Source organism: Aquila chrysaetos, chromosome Z (assembly GCF_900496995.4).
Source record: "Aquila chrysaetos chrysaetos chromosome Z, bAquChr1.4, whole genome shotgun sequence".
NCBI classification, from domain to species: domain Eukaryota; kingdom Metazoa; phylum Chordata; class Aves; order Accipitriformes; family Accipitridae; genus Aquila; species Aquila chrysaetos.
Genome location: NC_044030.1, coordinates 77,928,102 through 77,945,890, shown reverse-complemented (window position 1 = coordinate 77,945,890; position 17,789 = coordinate 77,928,102). Strand labels below are relative to the sequence as shown.

The window sequence follows — 17,789 nt, the reverse complement described above, 5'->3', positions numbered from 1 at the left end:
GTGAGGCACTGCATGTGCATTTTGAGCAATTTATGTAGAGAATGTATTCCCACAGATTTTGTGTGTAAAATGGTGCTTACGCATTTTGAAACTTGACCTGAAAGTCTCTGGATTTGTCTTAAAGTGGAAACACTGGAAAGTCAGAATTTAATTCTGACTCTTGTTAGTGTTCACTGCTCACTGGTGAAGAAAGAGTTCTTCCCCTGCCCATGTCTAGTAGTAAAATACTTTCCCAAGGAGTGTGTGGGAAACCCTCCAGTAAATAATTATGGAATAATCTGCCTAGGGAAGACATTTCTTTCCAACCTCTATGATTTTTATGCCCTGAACCAATAAGGTTTGTATTTTCTTTCTTGAGAACAGCTAAGCTTTTGGTCATAATAGTATCTCGTGGCAGTTAACTTTTTATCAGGCTGTGGATCTATGTTTAAAAATAAATTAAAAAAAAAGAAATCAGAGACTTTAAATTCCCTGGAGACCTTACTTCTGCCTTACATTAAATAAAAACAAACTCTAGAGAAGTACAAGCTCCACTGAAATAGCACAACAACTTAATTTAGGTAAAGTGAAAAGTGTTAAGTTTAAGTCTGAGTAAGAGACAGGTTAGGATATGGTTTCCCTTGCTCTACTAAACAAATACACTGATGCAGCTTATACTTGTGATTTCCTGGTGTTAGTATTTCTTTCTCCAAATAATTCCTGATTTATAGCCATGATTACGGTTTACATCATCACAAGATCAGAGAGAAGGAAAGCATAAATTCATGAATATTAGGAAAGCACTAAGACATTACAGGTTTCACTGAGGAAAGATCAGGATTGAGTGTGACGGTCACAGGTAATTATGCTCAAACAAGAAGTGTAAAGGCTGAAAACAGTGCCTTACTCCTTTCTAGAAAAAAACTGTATTACTGCTCTAGATGGGAGCAAAATATCTGTTCATTGACTCTTCCATATGACTATAGGAAATCAGAGACTGAAGCTGGTATAAAATGGCTGGATAATGTAATATCCCTGACAAACATCAACAACATTACTTGTCATTCTACATAAAGAAAGGGGATGTATATGATAATAAGGTCTAATACATCCTAAATATGGAAATATTTTGAGAGACATACTATGTCAGCAGGACTCTTGCAGTGGTGCAGAGGGGATGATGGAGTGCTACCTTTTAAGTTAGAAAGATGACTTGATGTTACTTAATTGATAACTTAGTGGGGGAAGTATTTTGGCAGATATCTGGAGGAGAGTCTTCAATCTTTTTGAGTCCTGAAGGCAGTGCTTATTAGTTAATGTTCTCACACTGACAAAGTAACTTGACAGCCTTCTGTGTCTGTTGGCAGCTAGTTTTATCTTAAAAAGGATTTAAGGATCATCAGGACTTCTGTTTTGCACCTTACACCTTGTCTCCAAGGATTTACTTTCTCATACGCTCAGTAACTCTAGAATTTCAGGGCAATGGGCAGTCACAGCTGGCAAGAGTCTCGGCTTCATTTAGCTAAATCAGGGTTTTGTTATGGGTTAAACCAGCTCTGGAAGAGCTAAGCAGCGTGTGCCTGTACAAACCAAACAATCTGCTCTGCTTGCTTCACCCTTGTGCTGTGCAAGATTGTTCTCAAGTGTTAAAAAAAACCCAAACAGTGTTTTACAACTCCCTGTCAGAACAGCAAGGCTAGGGAGGAGATCAGCTATGGTGGCACTCTTCCTGGTGGGAAGAGTGACACTGGATGCAACAACAGCTCCATTATTTTGGTGCTAGTCCATTTGATAATTGGCATTATCAAAAAGAGGAGTAACAGTCCCATCTTTCCACTCAATGAGGATCTCTCCGTGCCTCAAGGAGGGGGAGCGAGATGGTGGCAGGTACGGCTGGGGACCTCTTCGTAAGGGAGATGGCTCCCGTAAGTCAGCTCTGCTGCTGTTGCCTGGGGAGCTCTTCAGAGCAGAGAGGATTTTCTTCTTCCTAGCAGAAGAGAGAAGAAGGTACGTAACTGCATCTGCCTGTCACTTGGTTGCTTCTCCATGTCAACTGGTTCAGCAACCGTGGTGCCCACATTCCCTAAACCTTCAGGGATGGCATGAGGTGTGTAGGAAAGGAGGAGCCAACATTAGCGGCTGCATTTACATGGGATAGTGAGTGGGAGGGACAAGCAGGGTGGCAGAGAGGAGAAATCATCAAGGGTGACATCATGGGTGAGCAGACGCATCTGCTCAGAGCCAGACAGTTCAGGTGTGGGATGGGGAAGGATGCCAAGAGCAAGACTTTTGTTTTGAAATGCTGGGCAGGGAAGTGGCAACTGAATGAACCTGAATCTCACTTACTTGTTGTAATGAACATTGAGTGTCAGTATTATTAATCCCAGTATGAATGCCAAGGGGCTGAGGACCAGCATGGCTGTCTTCCAGTTGGTGCCTGAAAGGATGTCATAGAAAACAATCATGCGTTTACTGAAGAACCTATCCCTGTTCTTACGCAATAGCCACGACTGCCACAAGAACCACCTGTGGTTTTTGGTTTTTTTTCTTCTATGTCCCTGAAGACTAGCAGGTAACAGGAAAAATGCTTTGTCCATAAGATCAACATCTTACAGTTACTTTACACTGCACAGCATCCCTCTATTGAAAATGGCCACAAAAAGGTTTTCTTTCTTGCTAGGAAGATGATAACTATTCAAGCTTCTCCACTCTGCAGCTATTTGATACGCAATAAGAAGGGCTGGGGGAAGGCACTGGTGCTAGTGGGTATCTATGTCTCCTGGTGAGCAGGGACAAAGTGTTTCCATGTTGTTACTCACTTTTGTACTCCAGGCCTGGGGAGATTTGTTTAATCTTTAAAAGGAGTTTTTCTGACAGGTAGTTTTGTACCCTTGCTCCCTGCTGAGCATCCTCAGTGGGACTCAGGGGAATGTAACTCTGTATTGATGGGAAGGTCAGGGGCACTGATGAACTTTCATCCACCTGGTCTTTTCCTCCTCTGGCTGATGCCTGGACCTACCTGCAAGCCTGGACCCAGCATTTTTCCCTCGATTTCCATGGTGCTTTTTAGAGTGATTGTGGGACGAATCTGGGGGAAGAAACAGAGAGACTCAGATTAGCAGCTTCTACTGTTGGACTGGAGGAAGCTCCAACTTCCTCCTGGGGCTGCACTGTAACTACAAATCCCCTTTGTATGGAGCTGGAAGGGAAAGGAAACTTTCTTGTTCATCAGCGTTCCCCAGCCACAGATATTTTTTGCTCCTAGAACGTCTGATGGCTGTGCCTCCAGGTTAAGACTATGGCTGTATCACTGAACCACTTGTCAAGGCAAGCACTTCAACATGTTGTGTGAGAGCAAAGCCTTGAACTAGTCAGTGGTACACATGGAAGTTCTTCAGAAGTACTCGGGTACTTACCACTACTGAAAATACTCGAGTAATCTCTAGATACCACCCACACTTTCCATCCTGCTGTTCTCACATATGCATTCAGAAAAAAAAACCTGCTCACCCTCGTTTGCTGGGAGATATGGCTGTTTGGTCTTCACTGGAGACACTGTGCTGTTAAATTTGTTAGCCAGAGGTGGGTCAGTCAAGCTTACAGAAGACTCTCTGTCCATGGCATCGATCTTTGATGAATCAATGGTTTTACCTTGGAAGGAAATAAAGCAAAGATGTGTGTGATTATCATTTACTTTTTGTACAGAAACCTGGATACGCTTAGTGCCTGGCAAGTGAAGGGAACCCAGCCCTGTTGTGTTAGTCCTCTACCCTGCAAGGCAAACAGGACTTGGTGCAATAGCGATCACCTCCTCCTGTGCATCAGGAGCCTTCAATTCTCACAGATTTCAAAGATGAAATTAACCTCTCAAGATGGAATCCACAGCCAAAGCAGAGCTTGTTTTCTGGTGGTAAATAAGGTCATTGGTCTAAAAAGTACAAGTGCAACACCAGCTGTTAAAGGATGAGGTGTGAGGAAGAGGCAAGTGGAAGCATCACAGATATTACCAACACAGCAGATGAAGAAATGGGATCAAAAGGGTGGTAAATAGTCCATACCTCTTGCAAGGCTCAACGGCATGCTTTGCCTTGCCAGTCTTACTGCAGAAGTAGGGTATGTGGGGTAGCAATTACTGCTAGAGGGGAGGTTATGGGAAATCTTGTGGCAGCAATAGTCACCCCTGTCCTGCACTGATGCGTGTGGCGTGATCAAGAAACCCATATCTGTAGGGCTCCCCACTGCTTATCCCAACCTGTGGCACAATCATCCGCAGGGGCACAGGTGTAATTTATTGAGCAAATAACCCGCCGAAGTAAAAGTTGTCTGTCAATGGTCAGCTGAAACTTGGATAAGAAAGGCATAAACAAACCCATAGGACTTTGATGTTTTTACTCAGTAGTCAGAGGTTCCCTCCAGTAGACTCATGGGTTTGATAGGAAAATTATCAGTTTGCACAGGACACACTAACTGGCACAACCTGATTCAAAGCCTGCTCTGTGTTTACCCTTGCAGCCTTATTTGGGGAGCCTGGATCCAAGGCAGCCCTGGGCTGCCAAGAACATTGCCTTGGGGAATGCAACGCCCTTTTCACATGCCTTTTTCCCATATCTTAAATGTTCCAGCATTTCCTAGCCTATATTTAACTAGCTTATTATGGTATTTAATTTGTATTGGCTGTTTTTACCTTCATGTTAAACAAACTCTAACACTTGTGACTACTGTGATAATTACATGTTAACCTTCTAGTTGGCTAATTAAAAACCTCAGTAAAAAGGCCATCTTATCTGCACATGACAGCCAAAAAAGCTGTTGTATCTCTTTCTATTTCAAATTACATATAGCCTCTGTATGTCAAAAGTTTATACTCATAATCTGTTTGCTTATGCCAACCAGATTCATCACATTTTCTCTTTACTCATTTCTGTAAAGCTGAAAATCTCACTGGGGCTATCAAGCCTTAAGGTAAGGAATAGCCACATGTAAGGGAAGTAATTTCCCCTGAGGAAGGTTGGTAACCTCATCACCTACAGAGTGGGCAAACACAGAAAAGTCATTACAAACGCCAGCTCTCTTCTAGTCCCTGGAGTGGAAGAAAGGAGAGGAGGAGAGGATGAGGGGAGGAATTGAGAGTGATTTTCAGGTCTCAGTTCTGCACACAACTATACAAGAAAAGTCCTGAAACCACCTTTCTTTGCATAAGGGACTAAATGAAAGAGGGAGACAGACTGGACCATGAATGATCAGTGGTCCGCAATGGGCTTCACTGGCCATCTGACAAACGGTGACAGTCACATCTTGGTGCAATGAGCATGCCTGATGTCTGTTAGCCTGGTGTCCAACACCTAAAACTATGACAGGACCAGGGTTTCTACCCTTTTTGTGTCCAGTCTAGGCAGAGGATAGTGAACACTCATGAAGGCAGAGATTAGATTCTTTTTTAGCAGAGGCCAAGGCCATGAAACTGATAATATAAAACAGATTTTTTATAACTTTTGATGTCATGTTCTAGATCATCTTAATGCAAAGGGAGGGCAGTGCTTTAACTACCTCCCACTACTTGCTGTGTTCACTAGTGTCTTTATGGCTACATCAGGCACCAGGAGCAAGGTTCACTTTTGAGGATCATGAGAGCACGGGATGAAGGTTAGAACTGTGGTTTCAATAGTGAAAGCTGCACTGTTGGGGTCTGTAATGTGTTGCTTAGAAACTGAAGCAACAATTTCTCATTTCAAATATAGCTGCTTCTCGATAATTCATACAAGTTTAAAAGAGGTTTTCAGCTGCCTCCAGTTTTCTTGTTACCAAAAATGACATCCCAAAGTACAAAGTACCAAAAGCCCCTTCAAAGTCTTAAGTGCTTGACTTTATGGAACTTCCTTGGTTGTTTTGGACTCGGAGGCTCAAGCAATTCCAACTATTCTTAGCTCTGGGCACCAACTCAGATGAACTTTCCAAAATACTTGACCTTTGCCTGTCATCAGAAATGCAGCTGGGGTTTAGAGACCTGATCCTGTAAGGTGTTGTGTGCTTTCTGGAAAACACAGAACAGCAACTACTGGAAACCCGTGGTAACAAGTAGTTGGGCTGACTCAGAGCCATTTGGTGTCTCTCCAGATGGGGCCAAAATGAACATGAGTTAGAATGATGGATGCAAGCCTGGTGTTAGGTGGCTTGGAAGACATGTAAGGTTAGATGTTATCTGATGCTAAATCTACCTCATCTTACTTTCATAGATCCACACATGTGTGTCTACAGCTTGTTGCCTTGGTTTGCTGGGCCTCGGAGCTGCTGTCTGCGCAGCAGCACAGATGGTCTCATCTGCTAAAGTCTTCCACCTGCTGAATTTGTCCTTCTCCCTTGAGACAAAGACCTTGTGGCCTCCTTCCTTGGTGCTGAGGTGGAAGCCCAAGCTCTGCAGAGTCACGTGTCCCTTCTTGCTGCAGGACCACGCTTGGCGTTCCCAGTCCCCGCAGGGCTCCATCTTGACCACAGCATGCTTCTGGGTCTTTTGGGCCGACAAGCACTGCTTCGTTTGAAGGTTGATGATGGTCCTGGTGGCGGAGTCCCAGCTCCACTGCTGCTGCTGGGAGTCCGCCTTGCAGTTGGTCAGGCTGATGCCATTGGTCTCGTGGTGGGAGACGCGAATGCACTTTTCCAGCCGGGTGTTCCTTATGAGGAAGCCTTGTCCGTCTGCTACTGTGGTACAATCAGAGCATGGTTTAGTACTGTGCATGTCTGAGGCAAACACATCTTCTGAGCGCTAGATGTTGTAAATGGCCTGGGGAAGGGGAGACATAAGCCACCTGTCCTTTCCTGGATGGGCATGCCCAGATAAACAGTACCCCCACGTTTCTAACTCCCCAGAATGATATTTCTTTAAAATACAGGGTGTGCAAATAGCCAGGAGCAATACTAGAGTAAAATAACAATGACATAAGTAACCCATGTAACTAATGAGGAAAAAGTTGTGCTGTTTAAGAAATATCTACCTATATATATTTAATTCAATATTTCAACTGATTATAGCTTTAAATAGGTACCCATCCTTTCCTACCTCCCAAATAATTGGATGGTTTGGGGTTTTTTTGCCCCTATCTGGATCAAATCTTTCTTACAAAAAAAGCAATTGAAACTCCTGAATTCCCCAGGCGCTATTCATCTGGGGCCAATTAAGTCACCTTGGGCTACCGTTTCCATTAAGTGGCTTCTGGTGATATTACAGCAACACCAGGATAAAACCATACCCCATCAGAAGTCTGGAAGTACTTGGCTGACACAGCTCATCTAAATATTGGAATGAACTTGGGTTTAGCACACCTGACATTGGTCTGTGCTTCCCAGGCATGAAGGTACCATTTTTAACGATCCCTTTGTAAGAGAAAGACGTCACAGCCACCCCACAGCAGACACACAGTTTGAAGAAATTTCTGTAATTGCTTTTAATAGCAATGGGTCCCAACATCTCTGATAACTTAGGATGGATATCATCCTGTTAGCTGGACAAATGCCCCTGTTTTCAGTACAAAATCATCAGGTGTGGCCTGTGAACATTCTGAGCAAAATGTTAAATGCTAAACCGTCTGTCACTGACGCGGGTGTACCTTCTGCTGTGTATTTTATGCCTAAGGCAGAGGGTTAGAAATGAAAGTTCCAAGTTTCTGCACATTCTGAGAAATATTTTAATTTTAATTTTAATTACAAGTAACACATGGTAACTCCCAGCTTTTGCAGTCTTTTTTTTCCTCTCTTCCCCAGGACCCAGAGTTATAAAAGCCCTATCAGCATACAGTATTGAGTATAAAGTGTAAGAGGAGTCCGAAAAGTGATGTTAGACAAGAACACTGATGTTTATCTAAACAACTATTTTTGCAGAGTTTCCCCTCCCAAAGCAAAGAACAATACTTTTCCCTGGCAGCAAGTATTTGGCTCAGTACCTGAAAAAACTAATGACAGTCTAAACAGAAGTCAGTACACAATACCAAGGGTATGAACAATAGCTTAAAAGAGCTCTTATGTCTTCTCTCAGGAAGTTCTAGGGGTCTGCTAGATTAATAGTGCCTGGGGGTTGTTAAATCAGAAACAGCTCGGGGCTTTCTGCTCAGCCTGAATGCGTGGGGAGAGGCAGCCAGAAACCACAGTATGACTCCTGCACTGGCTCTGAGATGGGGATGGCTGTGTCCACACTAGGATAGTGAGTTTCATGGACCTGTGATAGCCACCAAACCAGGCAATTCCTGCCAAACCCACACGCCTAAGTGGAAATTGAATTTCTGGGGGATCCGTGGACAACTCATGAGTCCTGTCCTTTTTACCCCTTATTGAGGGCTTGATGGAGGGAAGATGTTTAATGCACCTTGGGATTGAGTTTCTGCCAGCTTCCAAAGGCAGGTGAAATGTCTCATATATAATCTCCCATAATCTTTAGAAAATCCAAAGGGATGAATACAATCCCCCCACTGTGTTTTTTTCTAGGACCTGGAATCCAGGATTCTCACCTCTTTGCTTCATCTCAGCTGGGAGAAACCCATTTCCAAATAATGATTTGAGAGCTGCATAAATATGTAACAGGGGAACATGAGAACTGTGCTGGGTCAGATAAAATATCTGCTGAGCCCAGTATCCTGTCTCCAGCACTGGGCATTAGCATTTGCTAATACAGGAAGAGGGTAAAAACCAGCCAAGTAAAGAGCTCACTCAAGACAGCAAGGACGCCAGCCTCCTTCCTAAATGTATCAACTAGTTAAGAGAGCATTGCTGGGTATTTATGGTTAAAAATGATTTTGCCCGTGTACACTACATTGTATTTTTCAACTCTGAAGTTCAAAAACCATTTTGTTGGTCAGTCAGTATCATGAGCTCCTTCTGCAGCTCCACACAGTCAGCTTCAGTTTTGATTATTCTTAATAATTTTGTGCCATCAGGAAACTTATTTACTTCATTATTCACCCCTTTTGATCTTTGTTGGCACCTGCTGATACCTTCACTCTGCTGTCATCATTGTCAACTTATTCCACCTCTTTTGTTCCAGCCTGTGGGCTCTTTCTCTTACTTCATGAGAATGGAGTTTCTTAAGGGCCTTGGTGGAAGAATCTTATCAAAAGCCTTTTGCAAACGCAAGCACAAGTTCTAGATCCACTCATCACATTTATATGCTAATTGATGCCATCACAGATGTCAGGCATTCCCACTACAAAAGCTGCATTGACTTTTCTCATATTTATCTGTCTGTAAATTCTGTTCTTTGTTTCTACTGACTTGCCTGATGCCGAAATCAAACCTAGTGGCCTGTGTTTCGCCAGGCTGTGCAAGGATCCCTCTTAAGAGGGACATAATTGCTGTAATGCAGTCCTTTGGTGCTGAAGGGGCTTGAAATAAGAGTTTACATACTCCCTAAAAGTTTAAAAAAAGTCATCTTTAGCTTCCTGTAACTCAGTGTGAATGCCATCTGGACTAGTCATTTGCCACACATTATTTATCTTTTTTTTCCCTGAAACTTCCTCTGTTGACAATTTTGTTCGATAACACTCTTCAGACTGCAGAGAGTGACTGCTGTGTGAGTACCTCCCTGACCATGTCTGAAGTGAGCACTGGAACCAATAATTCATTCAGCCTTTCTACACTGCCCTGCTTTGGTTGTCCTTACGTTTACACCAGGTATTTATTGACCTCCTTACCCCCACCAGGTTCATACTTCAGATATGTTTGAAAGTTTCTGTTGGTAGTTTTTTTATGCTCTCTCTAGGTTGTTCCTCTAAATCTTTTTCTCATGTTTTATTATAGGTTTTGTTATTAAACATGCCAGAATCTCTGCTGTTTTTTCTTTTCCTTGCTTGGCAATGACTGTCCATTTGAAAGTTTCATTTTTTTTATTAAATTTTGAAAAACATTGCTGTTTAACCCAGCCAGCAGATTTGTGTTTTGTTCTCTGTGTACAGTCCCGGATGGTATATGTTCCCCTCTAAAGAATCGCTGTGTTACCTGCATGTTAGCAGCAAGCATCGTGTTCCCCCATGTTATCTACCGTTTTACACTTTTGAGCTGCCCCTTTCTACCAGCTTTCTTGGTTTTATGCAGGTTTCAGTTTGCAGAGACTCACCCCACTGAAGGTCCAGGGCAGCCCATCTGCCATGGGAATACATGTGAGCTCAGGAACCTCAACACTGCAACTGAAGTGCTTTCCTTTGAGATTGGTATAGCTACTCAGTAGTGTATGACACCAAGTTATTGATAGATTTTTATCTTCACACCATACCTCAGGTCCAAAAGTATAAACACCATTTTACAGCTTGGGAACAGACGTCTAGTTAAACTTTGTATGGTTCAACATTACATGGGAGGGTGGCAGCAAAGCTGGGGCCATAATACTTTTCCTCTGAACTGTGGTCCAAGTGTCTTCCCTATTGACAGTGACATTGAGTTCTCTGTAAGGCTGGCTATCAACAGCAGGATTTTCCTTGTGGTCTTTCACATGATCCTTGCCAACCAAGAATGTGAACCTGTGTCCATCGTACAGGTTCACCATCCACTACCCATACATTATGGCTTTCCTGAGGTTGAGATGTTGCTGTCTAAGTGAGCAACTTACAATTAGATACAGGTAACTGGCAGCAATGATTGCACATACCCCACACAGTCATAAGGGGTAGACCCACAAATAACGCTGGAGTATATTTACTTTGGGATACACATCAGGCACCAAGAATCTTTACTCCGGAGACAAAATGACTTTTTTTCCCCAACACTGCCAAGTCCCACTGTCCGGCAGCCCTGCAAATAAGGCCATCAGCCCTAACATTTTAGGAATGTTAACCTGGAGCGAGCAGAGCATCCAAAGTACTCCCTGGGGATGGCACTCAGCGTCTCTGGAAAATGCCAGCCTTACCCACAGAGCCTGAGCAGATGCCTGCTTTGAGCTGCTCATGCTTGAACATTTTGGCCTCTTCGTATTTTTAGGAACAAAATAAACAATTTCTAGCAAAGGCACTTGATGGCAGCTCATTTGTCCTATAATACTGCCACTCTGTCTGGTTACAAGAAGAAAAGCAAGCAAATATAGCCACCTGCTTCTGTGCAGCATGGCCACCCTTGGGACACGCTGTTCCTTGTAGGATTAGGAGCAAAAGCATGCAACATTCCTAATTAAGGTAATGCCACCAGGAAAGCCTTGGTTACCAGTAATCCCAGTCTGGCTGGGAAAGTTTCTGCCATTTCTCAGCAGTGCCTGTGATGGCTTGATCAAAGCCATTTGCAAATCATCTGGGGATGGGTTGCTCCCTCTAAAGGCTCTGCAGAGGGAAGGGATAAGTCAGAGCCGAGCAAGCAGAGGTTCCCAAAACACTCCAGGTCACCTGGGAACCTCAGCATTGGCTTAGGCCTATTTTGCTTTCCCCAGTGGGATTCTTAGCTCTTGGAAAAATCCTTTAATTAGCTCAATTTCTCTTGCCAAGTGGGTGTTTACTGTAGGGAGATGACCACTGAGTCACAGTCAGGAATTTACCTTTTTCTGCCTCTACCTGTCCTCAAAGGCAGGCATCCATCTGCCGTAGCCATGGCACCTCTTGTAGGGACTACTTCATGGGGACATCCCATGGCCCAGAAGAGCTCCCAAACATGGCTCTTCTTGGGTACCACCATATGACAGCAGGTCATCCCGAGCCCTCCAAACAGTGGCTTGGAGAAATGTCTCCAAGCTGTGTCTGCTGCTTCCACCCAAAATGAGCACAGCACTAGGAGTACATGCGCCATGGCTGAAAAACCTTGGAACCAGTAGTGCCATAGCCTGAGTTATGGTGAGACAAACCAGAGAGTTTCCTGCTCAAGTTAATCCACCTCCACTGTTTGCCACTGCAGGTCATATCAGATAAAGATCATATGTTCTCTACAGAGCATGCATCAATGGAGACTGACCCACACCACTCTAATATATATTACATATGTTCGCCTTCTTGTGTAACTCCCTCTGAATATCAGGTCTCCCAGGATTTAGGGTCCCCTTGTCTTGTTGAACTATTGCAGCAGTTCAAGGGGCATCAGGTGGGAAGAGGGTTTGGAAGAGTCCTATCCTCTCAAGTTGCCCTGCCAGCAATTTTGGTCTCTGCCCTAGCTCTAAAAACAGCCATGAAGGACTCCAGCTCCTACCAGAAATGGCCCCAGCCCAGAAGAAGAAAAATTAACCAGAGACTTTGTGGAAAGCCATCTTTAGCTGCTTAGACACTGTGGTGATGCAGACAAGACCTCTCACTACCCTGGTACTGACTATCAGACCCTCTCCCTTCAGGCAAACACAGCACCTCACCTCCCCTGCCCTTGCTGCTGGGCCTCATGCTGGTAATGCAGGACTACTACGTTTTCTGTCCAGAAAATCCCTTACTCAGATTCAAGTTCAGGACTAGAGTGGGGCGTTTGTAGCCCATCTACAAAACCAGGCAGTCTAGAAAGATGTTGGATGAAGGCAGAATGGACTTTCATGTGACTATCAATAACAGCAGGACTAATTTGCTGTGATAGCCTGAAGTTATCACCCTGCCATGGGTGAAAACTCAGCCAGATGTCTGTTCTGAACAGGAGGAGAAGCTGTTTCTCAGCTGCCCTGGGCTCAGCAGGCTGTTTCTACCTCCCGCAGAGGGCCAGGACCAGATAGAGATGAGAAGATGCAACAACAGAAGACGAAAGCTCCCAGTTAAGGCCGGAGGGTTCCCCATGCAGATGGAGCTCAGTGTAAGATATGGCCCTGTAAGATAACTTGTAGAAACATTATATTGAATCTAGCTGAAGCAAGCAGCTTGAGATGCTGTCAGGTATGGACAAACAAGGCCTTGAATAAGTAAGCAGGAGCAGACTTGAATGCAGCCCAGCAGTAACTCCTTCTCATGAAAAGATCTCCCTCCATCCAAGAGAGCAAGCCCCAATGCTGCCTGCACAGGAGTCTGGCCCAGGGCCATGGGATGAAGAAATTAAAAACAGCTGGAAGGCACTTGCTGTCGTAAGAGGAATGTGGCGACCCAGGTGTGTTTGTTTAAAGGCAGGAAATCCAGATGTGCACAGGGAAGCGGTAAGATTGGCACTCTGTTGTCTATATGCCTGACTTCAAGCCCAAGACCAGCATGGCAGGAGGTGAGACTAGGTATTTTTTTCCAAAACAGACTGTTGACTGGAACAAACATTAGCTTTATTTTGCCCTGGTCCTCCCTCAGCCTATGACTGTGCGTACTTGGATGTAAAGTTTAGAGACACAAATGTCCATGACAGGTCAGTGGATGTGGCCAATCTACCTATGGAGAGGATGATGCTAGATGGAGCCTGGTGAGTCCCTGTTGGTGAGCAAACAGGTGTCTGCCCACTGGGCCCAGCAAAACAGGCAGAACTAGAGCTGGGTGAGCAGCTACCTGGCCACTGCGAGCTCTGGATTTATGGGAGCACAATTTCCATCACTTCAAGCAGCAGATCAACTCTTATCAAGCTGTGTCATTTTTATAGAGAAGGCAATAAAGCATACTGGTAACTGCCAGTAATTAGCTGGCAAAGAGCTTGTCAGTGCAAGCACCTGGTTGCAAATACTTCTTGGTCATCACTCAGATTATTTTCCAGTAACGTGTCTCTCCAAGAGTAGTTCCTAGCTGTTGCTTCTGGCCACCACATTGGACTGTGTTTTTTCCCAATCATTGCTGCTTTCTGGAGAATATCTTGCTTTTGGTTGACCAACAAGGCTTCATAGCTTTCCACATTACTGCAAGGTCCACTTCTGACCAAGTATCTCAGCAAAGGCCTCCAAGGGAGCGGAGCAGTTGTAGGAAAAGAAGGAAGGTTTTGGCATAGAAAGACACGTGGATAAATGATGGGAAGCAGGAGAGGTTGGTGAAGTTTACGCAAAGCTGATGCATGTGGGGAAAACCTGTCCCTGGGGGGTTATGATGGAGGTCTATAAAATCCAGAGGTCTGGAGAGGATGGACAGGGGCTGACTGGTCAAGGACTGATCCCAGATGGGTCAAGAGGCAGCAAAGGAAGGCTCACGGTGTTCAGGACTGAAGAGTTAAACACACCAGGGTCAGGAAATCCCCCAACCAGAAAATAGTTGGAGGCTGAAGAAGTATATGACAGAGGAGAAGTATCAGATAAGCTTGGCCTTTCTGCCTCTTCAATGCAAGATGCTTAGGGCTGTCTTAGGAGAGCGGGGCTTGAGGGGTCAAGGAGCAGCCAGCACTGCATATCGGCTTGGCAGGGAGGACAGCGGCCCCCAGGATATGGGACTGGGCCAGGATGCCAAGCAGAGCCACCACCAGCCTCACACTCAGTGCATAAGAATTGAGAGTCAGTGTTAAATGTGGTATTATTTCAGCCGTTTTCTTTCTGCTTTTATATGCACAGATCCTGCTGGTGCCCGACTTCCCACCACCTGTGGTAGGTACCTCACTGGGTTACTGCTAGGCTTGACTTCTTAGGAAAACATTTCAGCCCCCTCCCTGCTTGCAGGGACTTTCCAAAGAAACCAGTGTCAGAAACAGCTTAGGCAATTCCAGGATTTCCAGTTTCCAGACCCTCTAAGGTCTGTCGAGAGCACGCACTTCTGTCCTGCCGGCAGCCTTAAAACTCAGCAGCCCCAGGAAGGATGGGATGGGGAGAGGCTGCTGTGGGGGCAGATCAGCCCCAAGTAAGAACATTTTTGCTCTCTGTATTTTGAGCTTGCTTTGGGCATTGCCAGGTATTGGGAAGATAAATTCCTTTCTTGCAAAACAGTTGTGGTTTTATTAGTGGTCTGGCTGAAATGCAATGGCTGATCATGCGATTGCACCAAAAGCATTTCACTGGAAAGGAAATGTCCTGTGGAAATATCCTGTGATCCTCCTTAATTTACTAATAAAACATAGCAATGGGGCTCCTGTCATGTCACCAGCAGTAAAGAACCAGTTTCTTCTAACACTGGACAAGATCTGTATTAGACCGAGAGAAAGAGCAAGATCCTGAAGGCTGTTCTGCTCTCCTGGCATCCCACCATACTGTCACCTCCAGGTCCTAAGCAGATCTTCTGTAACTTTTAAAAGATGCGTATGTATCCTCACCTCTCACTAGTACAGTGACATACCCTCAGCCTGGAGCTTTAAAAAAATGAGAGAATCAGTTCACTGGTTTTACTTTAATTGGCAAGATTTGGAGTGCAAAAACCAGCAGTAGATGGAGCAAAAGTCAAATCTGTAGGAGCACAAACCTCTCCTTTGTCCTGGCTGCAGAGAAAACTGAGGGCTAGCCGCTCAAAGCAGCCCAGGGAACATGCACTTAGAGGTCGTGGAGCAGGGAACGGAAAGTAGGTGGTCAGAGCATCAGTCTGAGGTTTGTCTTTAAGGAATAAACATCCCAGCTGTGCAGCCCAAATAGTTGTAGTCCTCTGGTCTAGGGAGCTTGAAAAGCTCTGAGCAGGTAACCTGTAAAACTGTATGGCTGTCTTCCTTGCAGCTTCAGGGACTGAATGAGCCTTGAAGCACTTCAGGGATTTATTTCAATGAGTCCCTTTCAACCTGGCATCTCAGGCATAACAGCAAAATATAAAGGGAATTACTTATTAGCTCAGGAGCTTTGCCCATTTCTAAAGAAAATAGATGCTGCCCACCACCCATGATGGGACAGGCGAGACCGTAGGTAGCACCGCTCCCAGGTAGCTGTTTGTGGGTAGAACTGCTCTGGTTCTGCAGGATGATGCTCAGAAGGACTTCTGCTTTCCTCATCTACCCATGCATGTCAAAACCTAGGCTGCTTGGATTCAAAATACTCCTTTGTATGGGCAGGATACAGGATTCAAGCGACCTCAGCAAGCAGCTGAATGTTAACATGAGCCACTACCAAGTTTGCTCCATGGATATGAGCAGTGCAGACTCCGCAGCTCCCCAGCACATCCCACTCCCAGCCAACTGCCACAGGAGCAGGACTAATGCAATGAGGTCCTGCTCCCCTTCCCACCACCCTCTCCCATGTTGCCAGCATGCCCTGAGCCCACTTGCCTCTACTGGGAAGGAGCAGCTGGGGCAGGGAGCAAACAGGGTGCTTGGGAGGTCACTTAGTGCCTGCCTCACCCCCAGAGCAGGTTTATTCATCTGCTACTCTTAGCAGTTTAAAAGCACTTTATAAAAGTAGCTGGCATGATACCACAGTGTCCCTGGCCAAACCATCCCAGCACCTTGCCAGCCTGTCCCTCACTCTGCTGTACCTCTGCATTTAATCCCATTTTAAATGCTGCCCTGAAATGTGCCCATAGGCACTTGTTTTACAGCTGGTGGGTTCAGAGCTTTGCAGCCCAAGCAACGCTTCAGCAAGAAAGCAGGTTAAAACCTGGGAGGCAGTTCACTTCCCAGTTTCCAGCTACCCCGAAGGAGGAGAAACTTACCATCAAGCCAAGGAAGGAGGCAAATACAGCCCAGGCTCAGCCTGAAAAGCTCCATGGTCTGCCAACACAATAAGGGGGAAGAAGCCCCCAAAACCTCTCGCCCACGAGGAGTGCCAGGCAGCTCGCTTTTCCCCCTTCCTCTGTCATTCACAGCAAAAAACCTGCTGGGAAGAGAAAAACTCTTTCGTCTTGGTGCTGGAGACTTGGCAACTGGCTTATCAGCAAAGGATCAGCTTGGAGACACAGCTCCACTGAGCGGCTATCCCTTAGGAGAAATCATATGACGAGCCAGGATGGCGGGGACACTGGACCGAGATGCTCGCAGCTGCCGAGCTCGGCTCCTTAGCAGCCGCCGTTGCTCCCAGCAATGACAGCCGAATGCTAAGCAGGCTGGCGGGCTGCCTTCAGCGGGGCTGGGAGCAGAGGAGGATGCAGGGCTGGCCTGGCGAGAAAAGACAAAGTTTGGCAGGAGAGCTGGGAGGGGCATGGCATGTGTCTGCTGAAACCCTATGCTCAGCTGTGCTGTCGAAGGGTGATTTTCTATTTTGGGAGAATTATTCCCACCGAGATGAGTTTAAGCACCGTTACAGGTCACGGTGGAGATAAAACCTTGCAAACTGGCTGCGGGGGTCCTGGAGTCAGAGGGTGATGGAAGGGGGAGCTGAGGTGCTGGCCAGGGAGCAGGGTCCTGGTGCGGGTCTGCTCTGATCCTTGCCCTGAGAGTTGCTTGGGTCAAGTTTGTTTTTTCATGCATCAGTTTGAGCTCTGCACAGGGGAAAAACCACATATCCCTCCCCGAGGGACAGCAGCGAAGACTATCATCGGGTGAAACAGCAGCAGGGAAACCAGAGTTACAAGTTTTCTAGCAAGATGCTCCCATTCAGCCACATCCTCTCTGCACTTGTCTGTCCCACCTGCTCTCAGGGGTCATTCTCACCTGGATATATCATGAACCCTTTTGCATAAAAATACATAAAAGTGATGGCTTCACTTTCACTTTCGGGGTCCAGTCCTGGATGGCACCAATGTCACACCTTCCAGCTCTGCCCATGAGACCAGGAGTCACTTGGAGAGCTGGGAGCTGCTTCATTTAGTGGCCAAGCTGTCAAATTAAAACAGCACAGCATCGGCAGCCATGCAAGGGCATGGGCTCACATCAGAGCCTTGCAAAAGTGCAGTTCCCTCTTTGCCCAGCCCTGGGATGATGGCTCCCAGTTCTCCCCTTCTCACAGCTTCTGTCCATTTCACACAAGGGAAACTGAGGCATGTAGCAGCTGCGATCTGCCCCAAGCCATGAATTCTTTCTCTGAGCTCCTGAATCCCAGATTTCTCCCAATCCACTGGATCACAGTTGCCTTTTAACACCCAGAAGACCTTTCCCTGTATGTTCCAGGAAGGTGTCTTCCTTCCAGGCAGGGGGCTGTCAGGAGTCTTTGC

The 17,789-nt window shown here is 45.7% G+C and overlaps 2 protein-coding genes across 3 annotated transcripts in view; one reads left to right on the top strand and one right to left on the bottom strand.

Moving 5' to 3' along the window:
* Positions 1 to 17,789, top strand: part of LOC115336627 (myogenesis-regulating glycosidase-like) — a 34,649-nt gene that overhangs the window by 6,633 nt on the left and 10,227 nt on the right. The gene's annotated exons all lie outside the window — the stretch shown is intronic.
* LOC115336631 lies at positions 989 to 16,781 on the bottom strand. Of its 2 annotated transcripts, none has more exons than XM_030003972.2 (6): positions 16,353 to 16,781; positions 6,205 to 6,672; positions 3,490 to 3,630; positions 2,999 to 3,067; positions 2,326 to 2,416; positions 989 to 1,966 (listed from the first exon to the last, which is right to left on the bottom strand). In XM_030003972.2, the coding sequence occupies exons 1-6, from the start codon at positions 16,405 to 16,407 to the stop codon at positions 1,759 to 1,761; spliced, it is 1,032 nt and encodes a 343-aa protein (XP_029859832.1). In that variant the 5' UTR covers positions 16,408 to 16,781; the 3' UTR covers positions 989 to 1,758. The 2 variants fall into 2 exon arrangements, with proteins under 2 accessions (XP_029859832.1, XP_029859831.1); XM_030003971.2 differs by having other exon boundaries at positions 6,205 to 6,675; positions 16,353 to 16,780.